Source organism: Tachysurus fulvidraco, chromosome 3 (assembly GCF_022655615.1).
Source record: "Tachysurus fulvidraco isolate hzauxx_2018 chromosome 3, HZAU_PFXX_2.0, whole genome shotgun sequence".
In the NCBI taxonomy this organism is placed as follows: Eukaryota; Metazoa; Chordata; class Actinopteri; order Siluriformes; family Bagridae; genus Tachysurus; species Tachysurus fulvidraco.
The window spans coordinates 9970810-9994946 of NC_062520.1; the positions used below are offsets into that span (position 1 = coordinate 9970810).

A 24137-nucleotide genomic window follows, 5' to 3' on the forward strand; every position below is an offset into this window, starting at 1 on the left:
GAAGTGGACTTCACACAGACATGCAAATAAAGACAGCAAGACAGCATGTTAGCAGACACGTTGTCACATGCCTTTAATGACTGTCTACCCACATGATTCAGTGTTTCTTACATTTTCCTATATTTTCTTCTTATTATTATTATTCTTACTAAACTGAAAGTGCTTTATATATTAAAATGTAATTGTCTGGATCATTATTGTCGGCCAGTATTTACATAACCTGAGCACTCAGATGAGGTTACCCATGCTTCTGTGGCATTACTTACAGCTAGCTTCAGAAACTAATAATTTGTTAACAATCAGTAATAAGCAGAAGCAGAAGCGTGATTCAGTAGAAAAACATACCTCTACTTAACAAACGATTTTGCTTCAGTGGATGAAATGGAGCTCAAATTCATGTCAAGGATAGGCATTAAAGTGGTAAAGGGGGTTGTGGGTAAAGTAGATTGTGCCTAAGATTAGTGGAATAATTTGCTCTGAAGCAATGACAGTACACAGACTGAAGAGATAACAGTGTTTGCTTGCAAATTTAACAAATACACAGTGTTACATCCTGAATAACAGTGCAGCTCTGAGAGGAATTAGTCATCGATGTGAGCTTTAAGACCCAAGCTACTACAAGACATCTGGATGATTTGTGAAGAAAAATGAAGAGTTTTACAGTTCATCAAACATTTCAACATCTGAGCTTATCCTGGAATTTCCATTCTAAACTTACTGCATGAATAAACTTTGTGTCAGAAAGAAGTGAATATCTCGTACACAGTGAAACGAATCTTGTCGTAGTCACACCCAGGTTGTCGCTTATGGATTTGCATCGTACACGTATTAGCATACTAGCAAAGCGAGCTAGCTACTGTATATTAGTAGCATACGTTCTTCATTGGCACCAAGAGAAATGCATCTCTGCTGCTTTCTGCCAATCTTTACATATATCATATCCTAACGGTGCTCTATAACAAGAGGTCGTTTATGATGAACCCAAAGATTTTTGTGCAACGGACAGTAAATGGGAATTGATTGCAGGTATTTACGTATTTATAAACGGAAGAAACCTTGGCTCACATATGCTAGTGAAATTATTAGACACAAATATTTGATATTTTACCTAATTTTCATAGAAACAAGGAAAATCTCATATTAACATGGCTTGTCATGCAGTCCCTGAAATGACGGCTCTGAGTAACGCATGTGGAAAATGTATTACATATCAGCATAGGGTTAAATCATGTGAATAATATTAAACACACACATTCGCGCACACACGCACACACACACTAAGAACTGTGGACAACAGCCTCAATATTTGTTATAATGCATTACAAAGAAGTTCTTTCTTTCCCATTACCCATAATCTAGATTTCTACATTCTTCAGTTGTTTTGATATATTACATTAAATTATGAAGAATTTCTGTATGACTTTGACTGATGTAACATCCTCTCTGTTTCCCTGAAACTCTGCAGCTTTCCTCTAAGGACAAAAAAAAAAATGTCTCAGGCTTTCCACTTAACTGCCCTTGCTCACATAGGCCATTAACTGATACTGATAGCATCGCTCCTGTTACTGAAGCGCTTACAACAACTGATTTGGTTAAACGTATCTTGCTTGTGGTTAATGAGAAGTCCTTGTGTAACCCTTCCTCCCAACAGGCGTCCGAGTGTCTCACTTTACGCTCGTCTGTCTGAACGAGTCATCGGGCGGTGCAGAGGATAAAGTTTATCTAACAGTTCCAGATGTGGCTGCTCATAGGCGTCAGACAAATAAAGTGTCATGAAGTGTTATGAAAGCACATAACGAGAAGCTTGTATGAAATTTTAGGAAATGGACATCACCCAGACATTCAAATAAGGACAGTAGACAGCAAGACTCAGGCGCAGCCGTCTTCACACACGTTGTCACATGCCTCTGATGTCTTTCTGCCCACATGATTCAGCTTTTCTTACAGATTCCTGAAGGTCATTCAGCATTTACCTTTAATTAGCTTTTATGCTCCTGTCATGTCTAAGGCTGTTAACAAAAAAAAAAGAAGATGGAAAGAATGTAAATGGATCGAAACACATTACTGCCTAATGCTTCTGTAAAAGCCAGGTTCATAATCATTCTCAGAAATGACAGACAATGGATTAAGTTTTCATAAAGGTATTTTCCTGTTCGAATTGTTTAAATCTGGGATTAGATTAGACAAGGATATACTGCAGTAATACACACATAAACATAAAGCTACATTTGCTACAGGAATGCAGAGTACACATATGAAAATGCACACAATATACTGTATGTGTATAAGGGACAGAACGGAAGTTTTATGTTTTTCTCCTTATAATTTTTTAAATTGCTGTTTTCCATTGACCCTTTCTCTGGCCCTCATGGTGCTCAGGTGACAGTTGGGGACACGAAGGCAACCCTCTGTTTAAGCGTTAATGGGAAGCCACCAGCTGTCCTCACAGGTAGATCCAGAGCCCTGCTTCCAGCCATCTGTCTATCCACCATTACCGGCTGAGGATAACTGCGAGAAGAGAGGAAATAGCTAAAGGGATAAGGAAATGAAGGCAGATTTTGAAAGAACTGTTAAAGAGACGATGAAGAAACAGGACATAGATCCAGAGCGATAGAACCTGAGTAATAAACAGAGATAGAGAGCAGGATAGGGAATAAGAATATACCCCAGCTGTCACTCGCATCCCTGAGGACCACCACCCACCACCTGGACATCTTTCCCACACTCCACGTCAAACCCCACCCGATGAGGGCCGTCCCATGCCATAGTCATGTGACTGTTTTGCATCAGTGGGGTGTAACAACATGACCTCCGTTTGTCAGACATCATGCTGAACCATTACTGACAAAATGCTAAGCTGAATCAATAGTTGCACTCATTAGATTAAAGCTAAATCTATATTTAAATCTGTTACAGGAAGAGTCTATAGTCAAAAAAGGAATGTGCCTTTTGTGTATTGTATATTGAATATGTGAAGTGAAAAAGAAAATTGTCATAGAAAGACTTTAGATTTTTGTTTGTCCTAGAAATTCAAGAAATCAGGAATATCACTGAATTCAGGATCAGGTCTAGAACTAAGAAAATGCACCAGATAATTTAATGCTGGCAACATAAAATGAATTTCACTGTGATTCAGAGGAAAACATCAGCAGCTTAGTATTATGTGTGACCTCACATACAAAAGCTGATGTTGTTTCTAGCCTCTTTATCTCTAGCAGATTATGTCCAGGGTGAGCCTATGTGGTCCAGAAGAGCAATTGGATGCATTATTCACTCATACAACGTTGCTAAAAAATTGATAAGAACAATTGCTGGAGACAGGAGACAACTGATCGGTCCATTTTAAATCTCATGTCTCGTCTATTGTGTCTGTGGCACTAGTCAGAAGTGGTCGTTAGAAGTACATAACAAAACAGAACAATTTACAATACCTCATTTCTAGCAGTAAACGATAACTCATCTCTCTTTGTCAGTCTTGTAAGTTTCTTTTTGTGTAAGCAACTTGAAGTGAAATTGAAATTCAAACGAATCCCTGGTTTGCATGGGTTTTTTTTGGTTCTTATTTACTATTTTCAGTTCACTTTTATTCATATAGTGCTTTGAACAATGGCCATTGTCACAAAGAAGCTCTAGAGATATCATAGATTTATATCCCTGATGAGTCAGTGGAGACAGCAGCAAGGAAAGACTCCCTGAGACAATATGAGGAAGAAACATTTAGAGGAAGTGACACCGGATAATGTGATTATTCATCGTTACTGTGTACAACTTTATTCTATAATATCAAACAATACTAGATGTGTTAAAAGGTACAAGCATTACAGTACAAGCATCAGGGCTTTATTATTTCAGTTAACTTTTGTGTGAAGTTATCCACTGGGATGACATGAAATGAGATGAGACTTGGTCATAAACTATTTTCAGTAAGTCCAGTCAAATAAGAGCATCTACAACATCTACCCATATGGAGCGAAGCAAAAGTAGGAAAAGAAGGAGTCGGGTCAGGTAGTAATAACTTAATTTTGTTGTCTTTTTTAAGGAAGAACAGACATGCTGATACAGCACCAGTAGATTTTCTGTAGTTAAGAAAGCCATCCTTCCATGCTATCCAAAAAAACCAAAAAAAAAAATACATCCATCCATTTTCTGTAAGGGAGGAAACCCCTGAAGCACAGGGAGACATGAACTCCACAGGGATGTATTGGGTAAATGTGCTAATCACTAAGTCACACTGTCAAAGAGTTGGTAATGTAATGCCAAAAAAATGTCTGGGAAATCTTTATTACTTTTAGTCTTAGCTTTTAGATTTTTGTAGCCAGTTGCAAACAACGATTAGACACAGGCCACTTGAATCACACTAGAACTACAGCAGTGTGATGACCGGCTGTTTCACGCCGACCGGAGTAAGCTTGTTACATTGTGTGACGCATTGTGGAATTCAGTGGACAGCTATTGTGATTATCACAGTTTAATATGTACAGTCCCATTGGAAACCACCTCATTCCATCCACATAAACACCGGAAAGCTATCAATCCCACTGGGACAACTTTTTAACAGATTCATTAAACCAGATCTTGTCAAGCTGTCCACGGCCCATTCTAAGCCGTTTCCATTCAACAACTGTTAATATCAGAACACACCAGTGTTGTCTCACATTTCAGTCAGTCTGTCACTGCAGTCTCATAGGCTGTTCATTTACTGTTATTGACCACCTTTTTTTTCTCATTCATTCACAAGCTAGTGAAATATACTGCGCTGACTTTTAACATGCTTTCACTGGTGTCTCTTTAAAGGGAATTACACACAGGGTTGTAGTTTATACTAGCTCATAAAACTCCAACATACAGGTGAATTAGCTCCTTTATTCTGTTTGTACGTCTTTCATATCTAGCCCGATCATTTGCAGATTTATTACTTATTTGTTTTAGAAACACTCAAGTGAATTAGAAATTACGCCTTTTAGTAACCACTGAGAATTTACCTCAGGTTCACCAAAGCGTGTAGCAAAAGGCTGAGTTGGTCCCTAAAAGGATGTCTCACTTGTTTGTGTTTGTTAAATCTCATTTTGATTGTATTATGTCCATTACCTTCATTAGCTGTATCTAAGAAATGCTCCTATGACTCAGCCATTCTCTGTAAAGCAGCAGCTTTAGTAACAATACCAATAGTATCTTTATTTCTTTAGTCCTTTAAGTATTCACTCATCATCTGCACGCATATTCATGTAGTTATCTGATCAACAAGCAATGTGGCATCAGTACAATGCAACAAATGGTCATGCATATAGATTAGTTATGGCTTTAGTCTCTGTAACTGGCTGCATTTACAGTCCAGCCACACTGGTCCTTTGTTTTTATTCTTTGCATAACAAACCGAACACAGAGTTCCTCTGAGCCTCTGGAATTTGTCTAACACTTGACCCATCATCCTTCAAGACACAAGAGGGACACTCATGAATATGTTTTTGCTGTCATGACCGCAGGTGGAGGAGTGAACCTCTCTTATCTTCAGCACCTACCACTTCACTAAGCATTGTTTTCATTATTCTAACTCTGCTCTAATAGGGATTTAGCTGAGAGTATTCTTATATGTAGATACATTTGAACTAGCATAAGGATTTGATTTTCAATCCAGAGATTGTACCAACTCCAGTTGTGTTCCGCTTCATAAAGATTTCGGACCTTCAGTGAGAAGAGGCAGACAATTTTGTGCATTCAACGAGGAGATGCCAGCTATATGTGGTTTTTGAGAACCTCCTTACTAATACACAATTGGTGAATTGTATAGACTGTAGAAAGGACATAATTCATAATAACACTTCCAAGGGAGTTTTTCCTTGCCACAGTCGCCTCAGATTTGCTCATTGGAGATCAATACAAACACATTAAAATATGTCTAATATTAATCTTGAACTTTTGTATATTATTAATCTTTGTATAATATAACATTTTTGGTACTATATTTATGTTCTTTGGTGGTAGGGTGCATCTTTTCTACCCATCCCAAGGCATCCAGAGATTGTACCATCTCTGATTATCTTCCGTGCCATGAAGATTTTGGACCCTCACTTAGATGAGGCCAACCATATGAAGATCCTGAGACATCTACAGAGATGTACCAGATCCAGTTAAACTGTATATTTTCACACCCTCCTGTGTCACCCAAATGAGGATGAGGTTCCCTAAATAAATACAAATAAATTTAAATATATCTAATATTAATCTTGAATTTTTGTATTATATTAACCTTTTGTTTTATGTTTATGTTCTGTAAAGCTGCTTTGAGACAATGTCCATTAAATGTGCTATACAAATAAAATTGAACTCAAATGAATTGAACATTTTTGATGGAGATATAAGCACAGATATGAGATACTATGAGATACTTATTGACAGCACAGCATGTTCCAGAGGTAGAAAATTTAATGGCTTAGATTATGTGAGGTAGCCACTATACAAGGGAATGAGCAGTTACTGTAGAAATGTTCCAGCGTTAATACAAACAACTCATTAATACAAACCTGTGTTTCACATTACAGCTGAAATAATGACCGTGAGAGCTGCTCATGTAGAAAATAAAGTCAGATTTAAGAATTCTGTTTAATAGCACTGTGGTACAACATCCAATATAACACACATAAATATAGTACAATATGGCACACAATGGTGTTTTACAAAATATAATATTTCTTCTATACTTTTATGTACATTATCATTAATCTTTTGGCAGAGGCATTTATCCAGACCATGAAATGATAAATAATGGAGTACTTTCAGTATATGTCTTAATAATCTTAGATTAATGCTGGTTTGTGTATTTAAGTCATGTATACATACAATACTTACATACCATAATCAATTTAAGCTAAACAAATATCACTGAGGCCCCCTTGAGGATCATAAGCAAACTGCACTGTCCAAAATGTTGCACAATTTCATGGTGTGAACAACATATTATAGGGTTCAGAGAAGCTCAGTGCAATGTTTTCCTGAATGTTTATGAGGAAAAGACAGGCATAACATGAACACAGAAACCCATATAATTAAAAGCAAATCTAAAAACATTTGAAATGAGTTAAGAAGCAGCAGTACTCTGTGTGATGGCTAGATTTATGTATGTTTGACTCTATCGATGTGTTTATTTTTTGGAAAGGATTTGAACAATACACATGAAATCAAATCAAATAACACACTGCTTGACATGTTTCTTCACTTCTGTTTATGGGGAAATGCATGTAGCTTATTTACTTTTGACTTCATGATCCTCGCTTGATTGTAATGCAAATCACATTCAGCAGGTGCAGTGATGTCCTTTTTCTGTAATGTGACCTCCATCTGAAACATAAATCTCAAGTTAGAAACCCAAGTCTCTCTCTCTCTCTCTCTCTCTCTCTCTCTCTCTCTCTCTCTCTCTCTCTCTCTCTCTCTCTCACACACACACACACACACACACACACACACACACACACACACACACACACACACACACACACACACACACACACACACACACACACACACACTCTCTCACTCCCTCACAATCTCTCACACACCATACACACACTCACACACAAACACACAAACACACACACACACACACACACACACACACACACACACACACACACACACACACACACACACACACACACTCACTCTCTCTCTCTCTCTCTCTCTCTCTCTCTCTTACACACACACACATACTCACACACATACTCAGACACACACACACATTCACACACACACACAAAGACACACACTTATACACATACAAACCATACAAGCACACGGGCACTCACTCCCTCACACCCACACTCTCTCACACGACACAGACACACACACACACACACACACACACACACACACACACACACACACACACACACACACACACACACACACACACACACTCATTAATGTGTACATTTGTGTGTTGTGTTACACATTAACTTTAATACCACTTGGAATCAATTATTATTATAATATTAACTTGACCCGAATTGCTTATTTCAGTAAAAAATAGTTAAAATACCAGAAAAATAAACCCCAAAGAAAGACCATGATATCAGACTGCTTTACTTTGCTGCTTTACTACAGAATAGCATATCATTTATAGCCCATGTTCTGTTGTGTATTTACACTTTATGTAGCCTTGTGTACTGTTATGTGTTGCACTGTGGTCCTTGAGAAACAAACAGAAATTAATTGAAAACCCAATGTGACTTGAATTCACATAAGCTAGTGTATAAAGGATAGCAGGAGAACAGGAAAATATATATACACACAGACAGATTACAAATGAAAGGCAAATTCAAGAACCTTACATAGCATTCAGATTTTTTTCTCTTCAGTTATAAAACATCAAACACATCTAACACATCACTCTAAAATCTCTCTCGGTGATGTGCAATTCATTTGAGGTCTGTTTACTTTGATGGCCATTGCAGGATAGAAATGTTTCATTTTAAGAGAAAGGTATATAAGGATTTAAGGATATCTCTGTCATTGACTTGCAGTGATGTTTCCATCTAAGGGAACAAGTGGAGCTATACAATCATCAATAACCCCATTATTTTGTTAGGGTCCTGGTGGATTAAGAGCCTATCCTGGGTGTGTGGGAGGAATACATCCCGTATAGCACACCTGTTTGTTAAACGATTCACAAACATTTGCACACTCCTTCAAGACTGCCTCCAAGTACTCCAAACATGATCACAGGCCCCCTACTGCGGTTGCTGTTAATAGTTTTATAGTTTTTAATGTCAGCAATCTTTATATATAATATATACACCTTCTACAACACTCTTAGGAGAACAGCATGCCAGGTGACTCCTCCTTCATTTGTGTTTCTGACCCAAAGTGCTGCCACAAAGCTGAAAGCACACAATTGTCTAGAACTTTGTATGCTGTAGCGAAATACAGTAATTTCACTTCACTGTTGCTAAGAAGCACAAATCTGACAGTGTGAAACCTGACAGTATGACAGTGCGGATCACTAGGTTTTAGGATTATTGTTCAGGACTGGAGCTAGGGGTCTTAAATATTAGGGTTGGCGGTTCGGTTAAGTTTAGGGTTAGGTTTAGGATTAAGTTTATAATTAGGGATTAGGCTAATGTGAGTGTGACCTTCTGAAATGTTAACACTTTGCAGATAGTGGCAGCTGTTAATAATAGAAAGAATAAAACAGTAGTGGGAACCAATGTAGCAATTTTAAAGTGTTGTAAGTATCTGTAGCAATAAACCAAAGAAGCTGGTGAAATACTACAGAGTGAAAAAGGAACACATGGCCCTATGATGTCAAAACTGGAAAAGTGGCACCAATACATTCTAAGAAACACAACACTGAAAGTTTTGAAATACCAGACAGTTTCATTTGTTCATTTCAGAGAACAGGGAAGCACACTTACAATCTGTCTACAAGTCTGCATGCAATTTAACCTTCGAAAAACGCTAAATTCTTCTTGGTGTTGGAGGGATATTCTAAAGAAAGGCTACAGCTGGTGTAACCCTCGATCCTAGTTCATCGTCAGAGCCCTGTATAAGCAATAGCAAAGAAACATGTCCAAAGAAGAAATTATACTAACCTTGTAGGATTCTAAGAAACAAGTCTAAGCATTTGAAAAACCCCACACTGCATTATTGTTACATAAAAAGCTGTCTGGCTGTTCTTCTGCTTCATTAAGTAAACTTCAGCTTGTTCAAATTAGCAATCCACATCATTACAACTAGAAATTAGCAATCCACAGCATTACAACTAACTGCCAGTACCTACTAAAAGGTTGTGCTCATGATGTTTACATTTCTGAATGATTGTCAACTCAAGCATATAGCAAGCAAGTACCCCTGAACATGCCATTCACCTGAGGCTGATAATGCTCATCTGGTTAAGCTGTCAATAGTCTTATAGAAAAATACAAATGATTTTTTTAATTTTTTCTGATTAATTAATCTTCTTCTTCTTCTTCTTCTTCTTCTTCTTCTTCTTCTTCTTCTCTTATATCTTATCTTATCCTATCTTATCTTATCTTATCTTATCTTATCTTATCTTATCTTATCTTATCTTATCTTATCTTATCTTATCTTATCTTATCTTCTTCTTCTCCCTATTTAATCATTTTATTATTGTGATAGTGGGGATTTAATGGTTAAGGCTCAGGCTTACACAAGGTTGAGGGTTCAAGCTCCAGCACCACCAAGGTGCTTCTGTTGGGCCACTGAGCAACCATCACTAATCCAGGGGCACTGTATGATGGCAACTTCACAACTGTCTAACAGGCTTGGATATTCAAAGAAAAAAATTTCATTGTGCTGTTATGAAATGTGACACATTGCTTCTCTTTTTCTCACAGCCTTTAGTACACGTTACTGCCATTTGCAATATGATGACTGGTGAAAAATTGGTCAAATGTCAAAACTTGACAGTTACACATACACACACACACACACACACACACACACACACACACACACACACACACACACACACACACACACACACACACACACACACACACCAAACAAAAACACATACCTGAATAATTGCCTTTACAGTTTGTCCCTTGAACCTTGCATGAGGTAGAAACAGACATTAGCTAATGGTATATCTGTGCATACAACATCCTATTACTATATAAATCATCTAAATAGGGTAGAAATTGAATATACATAGGTTATGATTAATACATTTAAAGACTGTTTAGACAGTTACTTATTTTATTATTCATAAGCGAATGTACTCACAATGAATCAAATGAAATTGATCACGATGGACATAAATCATAAGCAAGGTATTCATAACTCTATATATGTTCAATAAGTGTCAAGTAAGTGAAGTATAAGTATTTTTAAGTGACATTATGAATCATCAAATACGTATGGACCCAACTGTAATCAAATCCAATATCTTTGGCTATATAAAGCAACCGGTCCAATAGATCCATCTCTACCATCCTCTACCGCTTATCCGGGGCCGGGTCGCGGGGGCAGCAGTCTTATGAATCAATGCAGTAATAATAAACTTAATATTCATAAGTTATTGGGGTAATATGATGTTATAAGCACTTACTAAACACAGATCATTATTCATAACCCACAAGCATTGCATAATAAATACAATAAGTAGTATATGAACTCTTTTATATAAATGGTCTATTTGTTAGTTGATGTTTATGATGAGTATGATGATGTTATGCATGTACACAATCTTTCTCAGTACAACTAAATGATGATTATTCACAAGTTAAAGGTGTAGAAACAGAAAGATAAAGCTAAAGATAAAACAGAAAGATTTTCATAATATCCAGAGTGTTTGGTTGTAATGTTTTACCCCTGGGGTCTGTCCAGGACGGAACATAATTTCATATTCTTGAGCTTCTTCATCTCCATTTTGATTTGTCTTAAAAGAAGAAAATGTTTCATTATATTTAGACAAATTAATAAATATATATATAAGTATTAATGGATTTATTTTGGCCTGAGAAAACTAATTAGATCTAAACTCACTTGTAGATTCGGTCTTTTCATGCTTACGTATGAATTTTCAGATCTCTTGCGCGATGAGAACATTTCAGCAACTAAAAGTTTTATGCATAGAAAAAAGTTATGCATTCTCATTAAAGCTTGATAACATATTATCATCTTTTATTCCTTGTTCAATGAGTGAATTCAATATACTGGAAAACTTACTTTCTTTGTGTGGCCTGAAAATTTTCACAGCTATACAGGCTAATACAAGCAGAAATCCCAAAATCACCACCCATGCAAATGAGCTTCTGCTGTGTAGCAGAAAGAGAAATTGTGATTAAAACCATGAAGCATTCAGTGGAAAAATTAAATATATCGGGTTTATATACAGCGCTGTATTTGTAAATAGTCACATCCTACAAATAATGAAATAAAACAAGAACTCAGGACAAATCTTTTTATTTAAATGTATAGAGTAAAAAAAATAAAATGTATATAATATATAATTCATCTCCTTCAGGGATTCGGAGAAATAGGATTTTTACCTCTTCTTGTTGGGTGTAGATCTTTGCACGGTGATGTGAACAGGCATCTGCTGATTCCCTGCTGAGCACATGTACCATCCTGTGTTGTTTATTGTCAGCTTGCTCATGGTCACTCTAAAACCCCAGTCCATTCCGCTGAGCTCCACTGATGCATCACTTATGTTTCCAATAGTGCTCACACATGGACCACCAATCTTACACCATTCATTAGAGTTCTTTTGTTGATGATAGCAGGAAATCACCACATGGCCTCCTTCATATGCAGTGATCATCTGATTATCCACATACAGCTTAGGAGTAGCTTTTTCTGACAAAAAAAAAGAACATGATTAGACACAGAGGTTAATAAATCACTGGGAAGACAATGTCTTGGGTTTACCTTTATAACTATATCACACTACTTTTATCCTATCGTCTGTTGAAATAATAATTTCAACATTAGTTACATAAAAAAGTGAAGTGTAAAGACACCATATAACTCAAGTAATATCCTTAATGTGTTTTAGCTCATAGCCAAATGTTCTCAAAGTGACTCTTTGTCATGGGGGCAAACATGGTGTACCTGAGTTTCTTAGAAAATGATACTGACCAGGCTATATTTGTGTCTGTATTAATGCTTGTCACAGTTGAAACATGTGGGCATTCAACAAACCACAAAGTTTTAAGCATGCAATTGTTTAAAATATCTTTGCATTTGTAGCTTTAAAATTTCCATTCACTGGATCTAAGAGGCCTAAACAAAGCAAGCTCCATAAAAACAGGTTTATGAAGATTGGACTGGAAGAACTTAGATATCCTGTGTCTGACTCAACCGTCTGGGGTTCATCAGTGTCTGATCTTACTAATGCTCCTGTAACTGAATGATCACAAATCCCCACAGCATTTCTATAACATTTAGCAGAAAGCCTTCCTAGAAGAGTTGAGCCTATAAGAACAGCCAAATTGGACTAAATCTATAATTATTGTGATTTTCAACAAGCACACATGAGCGTGATGATCAGATGAGCACATACCTTATGATATATGTACTTAATGCATTTCTACAACTAATAGGTATGAACCAGGTTCAATCAGGTTTCCAAGCAACTGAAACAAACTGCGCACACTTGACTTGGGTTTATAAATTGTGTACTTCCGTGATAAAATGTATTTATTTAATGTATTGTTGCATATTAATCTCACCTGTTGTGACTTCCAGGTGAAATCTTGTCATTGCATCAAAAAAATATTTCCTTGTCATTGCATCTTTCCTAGCCGAACACCAGTAATAACCAGTATCTTTAGTTGTTAAATTTTCCATTGTAACAGTAAATATAAGATTAGTTTGGTCATCTGAGATCTCTTTAATGACACTTTTAACTTCTGTGCACAAAAGAGGCTGATGTCCAAAACACAGGTACTTTTCATAATTTTTATATCTTGCATCATATAAACAAGGAATGATGATAGACCTTCCTTGTTGTACAGACACATTTTCCATGACATTCCGACTCCCTGCAGGATCAAGAAAAAAAGAAAAAAAAGATTTAGATATTTTAGAAGAGAACATAATTAGAATGAATGCAGTAAACAATTCAAACAGATTTATTGTGGGCTTCTAATTATAATTGTTTTTTTCCATCAATTAGACAGTGAAATATTTCCTGTTTTTGAATAAATCTTAAAATGTTTAAGCCCATCTCTTACAATTCTTTCAAGAAGTATTTAAATGAATGCTGTGCATTGTTGCATATCACACACAGATCTATTGGACCGGTTGCTTTATATATCCAAAGATTTTGGATTTGATTACAGTTGGGTCCATACGTATTTGAACATGGACACAATTTTTATAAAAACTGCATCTGTACCCCCTCAATGGATCTGGGATAAAGTAGTCATATATACAGCGAGAGAGACTTTAATTAATTCGATTTCAATTCAATTTATTTGTATATTGCTTTTAACAATTCACATAGTCTCAAAGTAGCTTTAAAGCAGTAAAGAAGCAAAAAAAGAAGAAGAAAAATAAGAATAAAATTAATAATAAATAAATAAATAAATGAAAGCATACTTAAATAGATTACATGGCTACATTTTGCAGGGCTGTGAATGATGCTTCTCCACATTACAAAGCAGTTTATTTTGGAGCCTGATCCATTCATTCAGAGCCTTTTCAGTACTGTATGTAGTGCCATTAAGGGAAGGGCTTTAGGGCTTCAGTAACTGGTTGCATTTACAGTCCAGCCGCACTGGGTCATTGTTTTCATTCCCTTCATAACAACCTGAAAGCCGCACTACAACCGTGTTCCTCTGAGCCTTTAGACACTTGACCCATCGTACCTCAAGATACAAGAGAAACACTCATGAATACTTTTCGCTGTCCTGACCGCAGGTGGAGGAGTGAACTTCTCTTATCATCAGCACTTACCACTTCACTAAGCATTGTTTTTGTTGTACTAACGCCACTCTAACAGGGATTTGATTTACTGACTTTTGCAGTATTTTAAACACAAACATTTAATAGAATTACAAAAATAGATTGAGAATATTCAGTATATGCCTAATATAAAATAACATAAAAAGCCTGACCATAATTCTTTTTCACTTGAAAAAAAAAGACTGCAAAAATACAGATTTTTCATAATAAAACAACTAATAACAGCACTCGGTTGCACTTTTAAGGCTGTTTTATTCCCCCACACCATTGTATGGTCTTTGTTACAAAAAGTCTGTGTTAGAAAAACACAGATTTCACTCAACAGTCTCTAAGGTTTGCACAGGAGTAGAGTGTACAGGATGGAACAAAAATAATAACTCTTTACAGCCGTGTTTAGCAGAAAAGCTCAGAATGTACAATAATGTCAAACTATGAGAATGTACAATATGTCAAAACAGGAGAATAGCATCAAGATCAAGGTCTGCGGTGACCGTAGGAAAAGGCTCATCTGAACAAGACCGTTGAATAAAGGAAGACTGTCTTTTTCTTATTTTCAGAGTTACATATGTCATATTAAATATGCCAGTGAGTGCAAATGTAAAAAAATTACAGAACTTCCACAAAACCCTAAAAGCACAGTACTTTGTATCCCGCTTCTTCTTTGAGTCACTCTAGATAAAAGCATCTACCAAATGAATAATTGTGTTTTTAAACCCAGCCGTCCTATTTTCTATCCTTGCAATTTAATCACAGTTGTGCTAGTGAAAACCTGTAATGGTTTGTAGTTACAAAAATTCAGCAGAGTTTACCCAACTCCTGGCCATTATCACTCATTGTGGTAGGCATTACCGCACTCCAGACCACAAACTCACACCTGATTCACGTTTTTTGCCGCCTACCCACCAGATGACCTGATTCAGTGTCTCAGGAAAGCTTCTTCGAGTGTGCAAAGGAGCTAACAATGTGGTGAGTTTCGGACATTACCAGCACAGAGTCGAAGTCTTTCCGGAAGGACTGAGCCCTGCATTACAAGCCAAAATGGCCTGTGAAGATGAAAACATGCACAACACATCATTACCATTAGCAAGACTAAGGTGTCCACTGAGGAGTGCCAGTGCCATCTACGCATGCAGCTTTGCTTCAGCTGCGGCAAACCTGGCTACCGCTGCACCACCTGACCTGAGAAACCTGGACAACATACTGCCAAGATGGAATTCATGTCTTTACAGCTTGATATTACCCAAAGTTACCACAACAACCATGGGACTGCGCTATTGAGCTCCTCCCACAGTCTGTAGTCTGTTTACCCCGGCACTGGAACAAATATGGCATATCTATGAACAAATATGTATCAGCTATAATTCATTGTTCATATTGAGGACATTCTAATTTACTCTAAGAATATGGAGGACCATGTCAGCCATGTATGTACGGTACTGCTACAGTTTCTTAATCATCAGCTGTAAAAGCCAAAATATGTGAATTTCACCAGGATATTATCACCTTCTTAGGATATGTTATCAGTCTTTTGTGGGGGTCGAGATGGACATTAATAAAGTACAAGCAGTGACAGAATGCCACCAGCATCAAGGAGGTCCAAAGGTTCCTGGGGTTTGCTAGTTTTTATTATCATTTTATAAGAAACTATAGCTACATAGCTGCCTTGTAGCATCCCTCCTATGTGGTAAACCTAAGAGACTCAGCTGGTCTAACACAGCACAAGAAGCATTTGACTGCCTGAAGCAGAGTTTTACCACAGCCCGTATCCTGCAACACACAGATCGTGACCTCCCATTTATAGTCAAAGTGAATACCTCTAGCTGTGGCATTGGAGCCATGGCAACCATTTCCATACTCAAACTTTTCTAGGAAGTTAATGCCTGCAGAAGCTATCTATGACATTGGAAATTGAAAATTGCCACCCAATGAAGTCAGTGTCTGAAGTGGAGTGAAGGCACTGACTGAAAGGGGCCACTTGCTTTAATTTAATTATCATGTACAGGCCAGACACCAAAATCAGCAAAGCTAATTCCATCTCACACCGCTGTGACTCAGTACAAAAACCACCAACACCTGAGCCCATCCTACAGCCCTCTGATCATTGCTCCTGTAAGGTGGGATATTATGGAGGATATTCAGAGGGCCAAACAGACCGATGCTCAACCTCAGCATGTCCCTAACCAAGCAGTTTGTGCCTTCAGAAAAACCATCCAACTTATGTCAGAAAACCACCTGATCCATGCACACATTCCCCAGCTCTGGAAATCCTGGTCAAGAGGATGATGGCACTGGTACAAAATGCCTTCTGTGCCTCAGCACCCTGGTCCCATATCTCAGTAGATTTTACCACTGATCTACCATGATATCATTGGTCGAAGCCGACAACATTTTAGATCTTTCTCTTATCTCAGATTTGCACCAAGTTCACCTGGATCACCCTGCACTGTGACCCAGAGGACTGCCACGAAGGATAGGGATACTGTACTGCTCCGCCTGCTATCCCACCCATGCCCTTGACCAAATATTGAAAGGCCGTTAGCTCAAGGGTAACTTTGGGGTTATGGGACATTTAAACTACCTGCACACTGGACACCAGGGTAAAGAATTAACCATTCTCTGTGTACCAAGCCATTAATTACTTTATGTAAGTTTGCCTGTGCATGACCACCGCTGTTTTCTCAGTTTATTCTTGCTGCTTAAATTGTTTTCTACATTGACTGTCTTGCTAGTTTTTGACTTCTTACCTGTTTACAGACCAAGTTTCTACTCACTGTTTTGGATCATCTGCTCTACAAGTTTATATACATTTGCCTGTGTATTTTGACTATATCTTTTGGAAATGGCTTTTGGATTATATTCTCTGTGTATTGTTTAATAATACTAAGATTCTACTTCTGGTGCTACAGGGCTTTATTATAGTACTTTTAGTAAAACTCTGCAGTTGCCAAAAGTCCTTTCGATGCTAGTTTTGATCCTTTATTTAATAAGCATATAGATTCTGACTCCGTCCACAGTGTTCAATGAACAGCGTGTATTTCATATTTCTAATTCACATACTGTGCCAGACTTTATTTTGAATAGACATCAGGTGGCTTTCTTCGGTGATGATGATTTCTCTGCACTCTTCCTATCTGTAAAATGATCACCATTAAGGTTTCTTTATGACTTTCATAAATGGAAAGAGTGAACAGTTATCGACCAAAGAAACAACACAATCCCTGTGTAAACCACAAAGTTTGGGCTTGTGAAACGAAGGTATTACAACACCGTAACACTTCAACAAGATGTCTGAGATTTGTGTCTTACTGCCATATCCACATTTCACACCAAGTCAAAAGCATCCTTAGACTTAAACATCTAAAAATAAAACAAGTGTTTTCCCAACAATTTGACATCATAGGATATGTCTGCATCTTAGTTTGCTATAGTACTGGAATCCATCCATGCTGTTATAAGAGATCACTACTCACTTTAGTATATTTACACAAATACTGTACTTGTTTTAGTAGTTTTTAGTGATTATGAGCTTAACAAATTGAAGATTTAACCACAGAAATAAAAAGAATAATAAAATTTCTCTTACCTGAAATCTTTCCTGTGAGGAGTATTGTTAGAAGGAACAACTCCGTCATCAACATCCTCATGTGAGTGTGAGAAGTGAGTAAAGTGAATAGATCTGTTTCCTCCCTGACTGTTTGTACTCTTTCCCTGCCCACGAGTTTTGTGTGTACATGGGTAAATGTTTCGGTCACATGCTTCTGTAGCATATCTGTTATCTTATGTAATTATTTTATATACTGATTATATCAGAGCAATATTCACCACGGAGAGTCTATTTTCTGATTTCAAGATATGGAAATAAAATGTGTCACTAGATCAAAATACTACTACTACTACTACTACTACTACTACTACTACTACTACTACTACTACTAATAATAACAATAATAAATATGTATGTTATTTAATTATTAATTTTCATTTAGGTTTATAACAGCAGTTCTGACTTTGTAATCATTGATATGGTGAACTTATTTTATTTATTTTTTTCTTAATTCCCCTGCAACATATTTAAAGGCATGTCAAATGTCAGCACTTTGCTATAGAGTTAAATAAGTTCCTGAAATTTTTTTTTTCTCACAGAATAATTTTTAAAACAGGGGAGCTGCAATCTTCTGTCAAAGTCACTTGAGAAAAACAAACTGGCAGTAACAGCATACGTGACACAAGAATCTGACATTACCACAGATGTTCCACGTTAGATTTAGCAAATTCGACATCATACAATTTTTTAATACATTTATCATTTAATGCTGGAAAACTGTTCTGATATACAATGTGTTTTTCCTCAAAAATGTCAAATTTACTTATTTTATTTTTTACTAATGCATAAGACAGAGTTTAAGGACATTAAAAACAAACAAACAACAAACAAACAAACAAAAAAACTGGTACGGTTGCCTAACACGTTTGCACATAAAACTGCTCATATGTAAGTATGGGAACTGAGATAATTTAGGAAAGTACGCAATACATGTGTGGGAGAGAATCTTCCCACTGTTCCCATGTTTGATGATGGCTACTGTCAGTGTACAAGTGTGAAGCTTTTGAAGACACATCACGCTGATTACACAACAGCGCCATGTCAGAGTGATGACAACACAGCAGTTTAATGACACAAAAAAACCCATAAAAAGGCATAAAAAAAACCACGACACGTTCGACCTGATAGGATTTACATTTGGCAATATGAACAGTTTTTATTATTATCTTATAAAAATACATCAGTTGAATTGCAAACACACAAACATAAAAGAGCACAAAGCTCCACTGGAAATGCTACAAAGCTGCCCAAAGCACGATAATACTGTTAAAAAAGGAAATCCTTCATTTGACAACAGGCAGAGATGACATGTAATCAGACACAGACAGGACAGAACAATACAAAGCTTTCTGTAAAAACACTTCATAATTGTCATCATGCAAGAATATTTTAGAATTAAAAAAATGGCACATTGTGGCTCCGACCTCCGGGTCAGAAAACGTAAAAATAAACATTAAAATAATATTTTTAATGACATAATTATTTTTTGCAGTACTTCATATAATAAATCTTTACATATAGAATCTATATAAACAAGGCATACTGTTGTGATTACCCAATTGTGGATATGATTGTCATATTCTTTAAAGCCGGGTTTACGCTGGACGATTTTCAGGCTGATTTTGCTACAGCAAGATGCATGAGTTGAGATTGTGTCTTACGCCTGCCGTGTAAAAAAGCAGCAAAGACATCAGCAGCATTGGTCATGTACTAATCTGTGTACTTTATGTACATCTAGAGGATTAAAAGCTACATCCACTAGATGCTACTTGAGTTTTCAGGCCTGGAGTTCCCCTGTGCTTTGTTCTCTATCGCAAATTTATTTTCTCTTTGGCTTGGTTCGCTTTCACACAGCAAGATTTCAAAGCGTACCAAAACATGTTTATGAAAGTCACATGTGAAAAATCTGTCCTCTGATTGGTCAGTGTGAGTGTGTTTATATACTACCCTTAACGTTCATCTATTTATTAGTCAGCAGTTCTGTGAGCTTTCCTTTCTAGCTGTAGTCTGTAGTCATTTACAGTATAGCTTTGACCGGTGATTTCTTCAGTACTGTTTCAATTCTCTCGTTTCGGACTGAGCCATTAACAGCGTTTTAAAATGAAGAGGCGTCATTGATTTTGTGCTTTGTTTTGCAGAATTCTTCACATACAATCTATCATGTATCATGCATGTAAATCTGTGATTCGTGTTATGTGCGTTTAGCTAACCAAACATGCTACATAATGAAGTTCTCAACATGCATAGCTGTACAGGCTGGATCATTGGTTCGCTGGGTTGGATTGCTTTATTTTGCAACTCGTCTCAGACCAACAGTTCTAGTGCAGATTGGGGCAACTTTTTTTATACTTTGTGGATGCAAAAAACATGCACGAGACAGGACGAGGCTCCTAATGAGTGCTTAAGACATGTGCTTAAGACGACCATCTTGTGTATGTGAACGCACAGTTAAAATCAAGTGTGACCCAAACTTTTGATTGATTATGAGCTGATTGGTCGGCTGAATCGGCATTGAAACCAGAGACCGTTTCTCGTCTTCTGCACTAGTTGGTAAACAGAATACAGCACTCTTCTTGATTCGCAGTCTCAAACAATTGCTCCTTTAAAATCTTCATCTAATCTAGAGGATCTTTATCATACTGTGTGACATGAAGGACGTACAGCCTGTTAAAAAATTCAGCCAAGATTTTGCTAGGATAATTTCATGCAGTGTGACAAGTAATAAAATCTTCAAATGCTGCTGAAATCGCACAGCATAAAACCGGCTTAGGATGGCTATAGTTTCTCCTTTTAGGTCTATTAATTTATATACAGAGAGAAATGAAGAACGATTCCTTTCATTTTGGGGTAGAAAGCCCTCTCCACTAGTGCTGATTAGTTTCTTCAGTTCCTATTTAGAAAATGAGGTGTGTGAAATTGACACCGTTCAAAAGTGTCTGCTCCGGTGAACCGGCAGTGAAAGGCAGCAGAGACGAGCACCAGAGCCAGGAATTTATTCAGAGATCTCACTCTATCCATCTGAATTCCTCATCCTTTCTGAGGGCTCTCTGCTCTGTGAGTGTAAAAAAAAAAAAGAATAACATGACTCGATACAGCTTACCCTCATCAGGAATACTGCTCAACGGTCCATCATTGTCATGCTCATTGTCCCGTCATGTTTTGAGTGATCGTTCTTGTCAGCTTGGCGTTTCTCTGATTGTCAAGGCTATGCAGACTGGGGCTTCTAAAGGAACAAGGCGAGGAAGGTCAAAGGTCACTCGTGGTGCGCTGGTTGTTCAGCAGCGACAGTTCAGGTTGTTTAGATAGGACAGCAGGAATGCGAGGAGGAGACAGAGAGAGAGACAGTTGGACACATAGAGGGAAGAGTTTCGGGGGGCAGCAGCAGAGCTGACGGTGGACAGTTTGAGCTCGGAGGTCAGGAAGGCGGACAGGGGCACGTGGGACGACAGAGTAGGACTGCCTGAGTTAATAAGAGAGTCGATCTTCTCAGCTTCTTTGCTGCAGGCTTCAATCTGGGGAAACACACCAGACACAAACACTGGGTTTAGCAACCGTATACCAGGCTTTCTATCCTTTAAACACATGCAAAGCCTAGATGATCAAATCGTAGGTAATATTAGTCAGTATGTTCTGCCAATTGATGAAATATGATGCAAGAAAAAGAAATTTTATTTTTATTTAGAGCCATAGTTCTGGGCTGAAGACAAAAGGTGAGTTGAAAACTGTCTTATTTATATTAAGTGAATCTAAGAGTATGGAATTACATCTGTACATGCAAAAACAAAGGGTGCCAACACATCACACATACTCACAAACCCATTCATACACAATAGACACTGTGCCGACAGCACATGACTTTAGACTGGTGGAGGAAACTGGAGTACCCTGAATCCCAGGGAGAACATGAGAGTATGTGAGCATCGAAACTAAAACCCTAAAGGAAAATGTGCTAACCAATAAGCCACTGACAAATACCCTCAAATAAAATCTCATTTTTTATAACAGCACATTTAAATGTATATAAAGTAATTTATCTCCTGAATAAAACCTATTAACCAGAGCTGGAGCGTGATCATGAATTTGAGCTGAATTAGGTCAGCGTATAAAAGTGTATTAAAGCTCTGATGTCAGTTCACTGGCATGTTAAAGCCTGAAGCTTTTACGTTTTGGTAACTGCTGCATAGAAAGAGAGAGAGAGAGATTGAGAGAAAGAGAGAGACAGAGGTAGAGAAAGAGTCTGTAAGAGGCAAGGAGAAACAGAGAGAGAGAGAGAGAGAGAGAGAGAGAGAGAGAGAGAGAGAGAGAGAGAGAGAGAGAGAAACAGAGAGAGAGACACACACACAGAGAAAGAGAGATGAGAGAGAGAGAGACAGAGAGAGAGAGAGACAGAGAGAGAGAGAGAGACACCGAGAGAGAGAGAGACACAGACAGAGAGACAGAGAGAGAGGGAGAAAAAGAGAGAGACGAGAGAGAAACAGAGAGAGAGAGAGAGAGACAGAGAGAGAGAGATAGACAGAGAGCGAGAGAAAGACAGAGAGAGACACACACAAAGAGAGATAGAGAGACAGACAGAGAGACAAAGAAAGAGACAGAGATAGACAGAGAGAGAGAGAGAGAGAGAGAGAGAGAAACAGAGAGAGAGACACACACACAGAGAAAGAGAGAGAGACGAGAGAGAGACAGAGAGAGAGAGACACCGAGAGAGAGAGACACAGACAGAGAGACAGAGAGAGAGGGAGAAAGAGAGAGAGACGAGAGAGAGAAACAGAGAGAGAGAGACACAGAGAGAGAGACAGAGAGAGAGATAGACAGAGAGCGAGAGAAAGACAGAGAGAGACACACACACAAAGAGAGATAGACAGACAGAGAGACAGACAAAGAAAGAGACAGAGATAGAGAGACAGAGAGAGAGAGAGAGAGAGAGAGAGAGAGAGAGAGAGAGAGAGAGAGAGAAACAGAGAGAAAGAGAGATCTTATGATTAATTATGGACGAAACAACTGTGTCCTAAACAAAGGTTTACTAAATACCAAATATAGTCAGTATTATTATACATATAGTCTCAAAGTACTAAGCCAATGTTGACAAAATGTATGAAACTAAATTACTGGAAAACCAGAAACATTTCAGTGAGTAACTAGATTTGTAAAGTTCGTTGCAACAAACTTCGATGTTGGCTTTGATGATGCAAGTATTCGCAAATGCCGGTGCTTTTTGTAGGCAAGTGAACATAGTCAGTGTTACTTTTGGAAGCAAGTAGACAGAAAGCTTGGGTTGCAAAACGTTTGGAGGTAAGAGGAGATGAGCATGTGACGTCATCCGAATATTCTTGAGGAAGTTTCCCACATGTTTGTTACGTTTTGATATGTCACATGTCCATGTTGTGCTAATTTTTAATTTTCATGTGACATCACATCACAGTTTTTTGATTTTGCATATTTTGGGGGCGAGGCTGTGGCACAACCAAAAGGCCAGTCGGTATTTAAAATTTTGTTCAGAGTATCACCCCAAAGGAGCTGGCCGAGTTTGGTGTAGATAGTTTGAAAGCTTGCCGAGTTATAAACCTCCAAAGTTTATAATGGGAGTCTATGGGAAAAAAGACACTCGGATCGCTTAGAAAAGTAATAGCAACAAACTTCAGACCAGGCTCTACAACATACAGTATCTGAATTTGGTTCATGTGGCTCGAAAGCCCTAGGAGGAGTTACTCTTTATAAATTTTTGTCTAAGCTTAAACAGGAAAACAGAATGTTGGCTTCTACAAAGCCAAAATAATTATTTACCTGCTCAATATTAAACTGGTTTCTGTTTAGCTTTGGGGGACACACTGTGCCTTTGGCATCTTACTTCAACAATCCACAATGTAGATGAACTTTCATTCTCAAACTTTAATTATGAAAATGATGCTAAACGAATGCAAGAACTGAACAGATATACATATCGCTCTTTAGAAAACAGGCTAAAAACTGACTCTGGTGTCATCAAGGTGCTAATTACTGTAGCTGCAGGGCTTAATTGATGGACAAGTTGTCAGGAGCCATCACAATGCCTGTCTATCTAACATTAAAAATACATATACACTATATTTATATATATATATATATATAT

General features: G+C 37.6%; 2 protein-coding genes across 4 annotated transcripts in view; both read right to left on the reverse strand.

Annotated features, from left to right (window-relative positions):
* Nucleotides 1–6564: 6564 nt before the first annotated feature.
* On the reverse strand, nucleotides 6565–18154 carry si:ch1073-59l16.1 (polymeric immunoglobulin receptor). 3 transcript variants are annotated; one of them, XM_047811735.1, is made up of 8 exons: nucleotides 18011–18154; nucleotides 13191–13502; nucleotides 12009–12315; nucleotides 11686–11771; nucleotides 11503–11573; nucleotides 11327–11395; nucleotides 10532–10565; nucleotides 6565–7335 (listed from the first exon to the last, which is right to left on the reverse strand). In XM_047811735.1, exons 1-8 carry the CDS (start codon nucleotides 18069–18071, stop codon nucleotides 7292–7294), a joined length of 984 nt encoding a protein of 327 aa, XP_047667691.1. In that variant the 5' UTR covers nucleotides 18072–18154; the 3' UTR covers nucleotides 6565–7291. The 3 variants fall into 3 exon arrangements, with proteins under 3 accessions (XP_047667691.1, XP_027005767.2, XP_047667692.1); XM_027149966.2 differs by having other exon boundaries at nucleotides 11686–11774; XM_047811736.1 differs by lacking the exon at nucleotides 13191–13502 and having other exon boundaries at nucleotides 11686–11774; nucleotides 18011–18140.
* A 1002-nt stretch (nucleotides 18155–19156) lies between these two features.
* The window catches only part of reck (reversion-inducing-cysteine-rich protein with kazal motifs), a 64622-nt gene continuing 59641 nt past the window's right edge, over nucleotides 19157–24137 (reverse strand). Inside the window, exon 21 of the mRNA XM_027149961.2 lies at nucleotides 19157–21543. Coding sequence (XP_027005762.1) covers nucleotides 21307–21543 — 237 coding nt within the window. The 3' untranslated portion in view covers nucleotides 19157–21306. The remainder of the gene's footprint in view (nucleotides 21544–24137) is intronic.

Coding starts and splice junctions, on each gene's coding strand:
- si:ch1073-59l16.1 (XM_027149966.2), bottom strand. CDS start 18,071: ATGAGGATGTTGATGACGGAGTTGTTCCTTCTAACAATACTCCTCACA. Junction 11,574..11,685: donor TTTCAGGCCACACAAAGAAA/GTAAGTTTTCCA, acceptor TAAAACTTTTAG/TTGCTGAAATGTTCTCATCG. Junction 10,566..11,326: donor GTCCTGGACAGACCCCAGGG/GTAAAACATTAC, acceptor ACCTCATGCAAG/GTTCAAGGGACAAACTGTAA.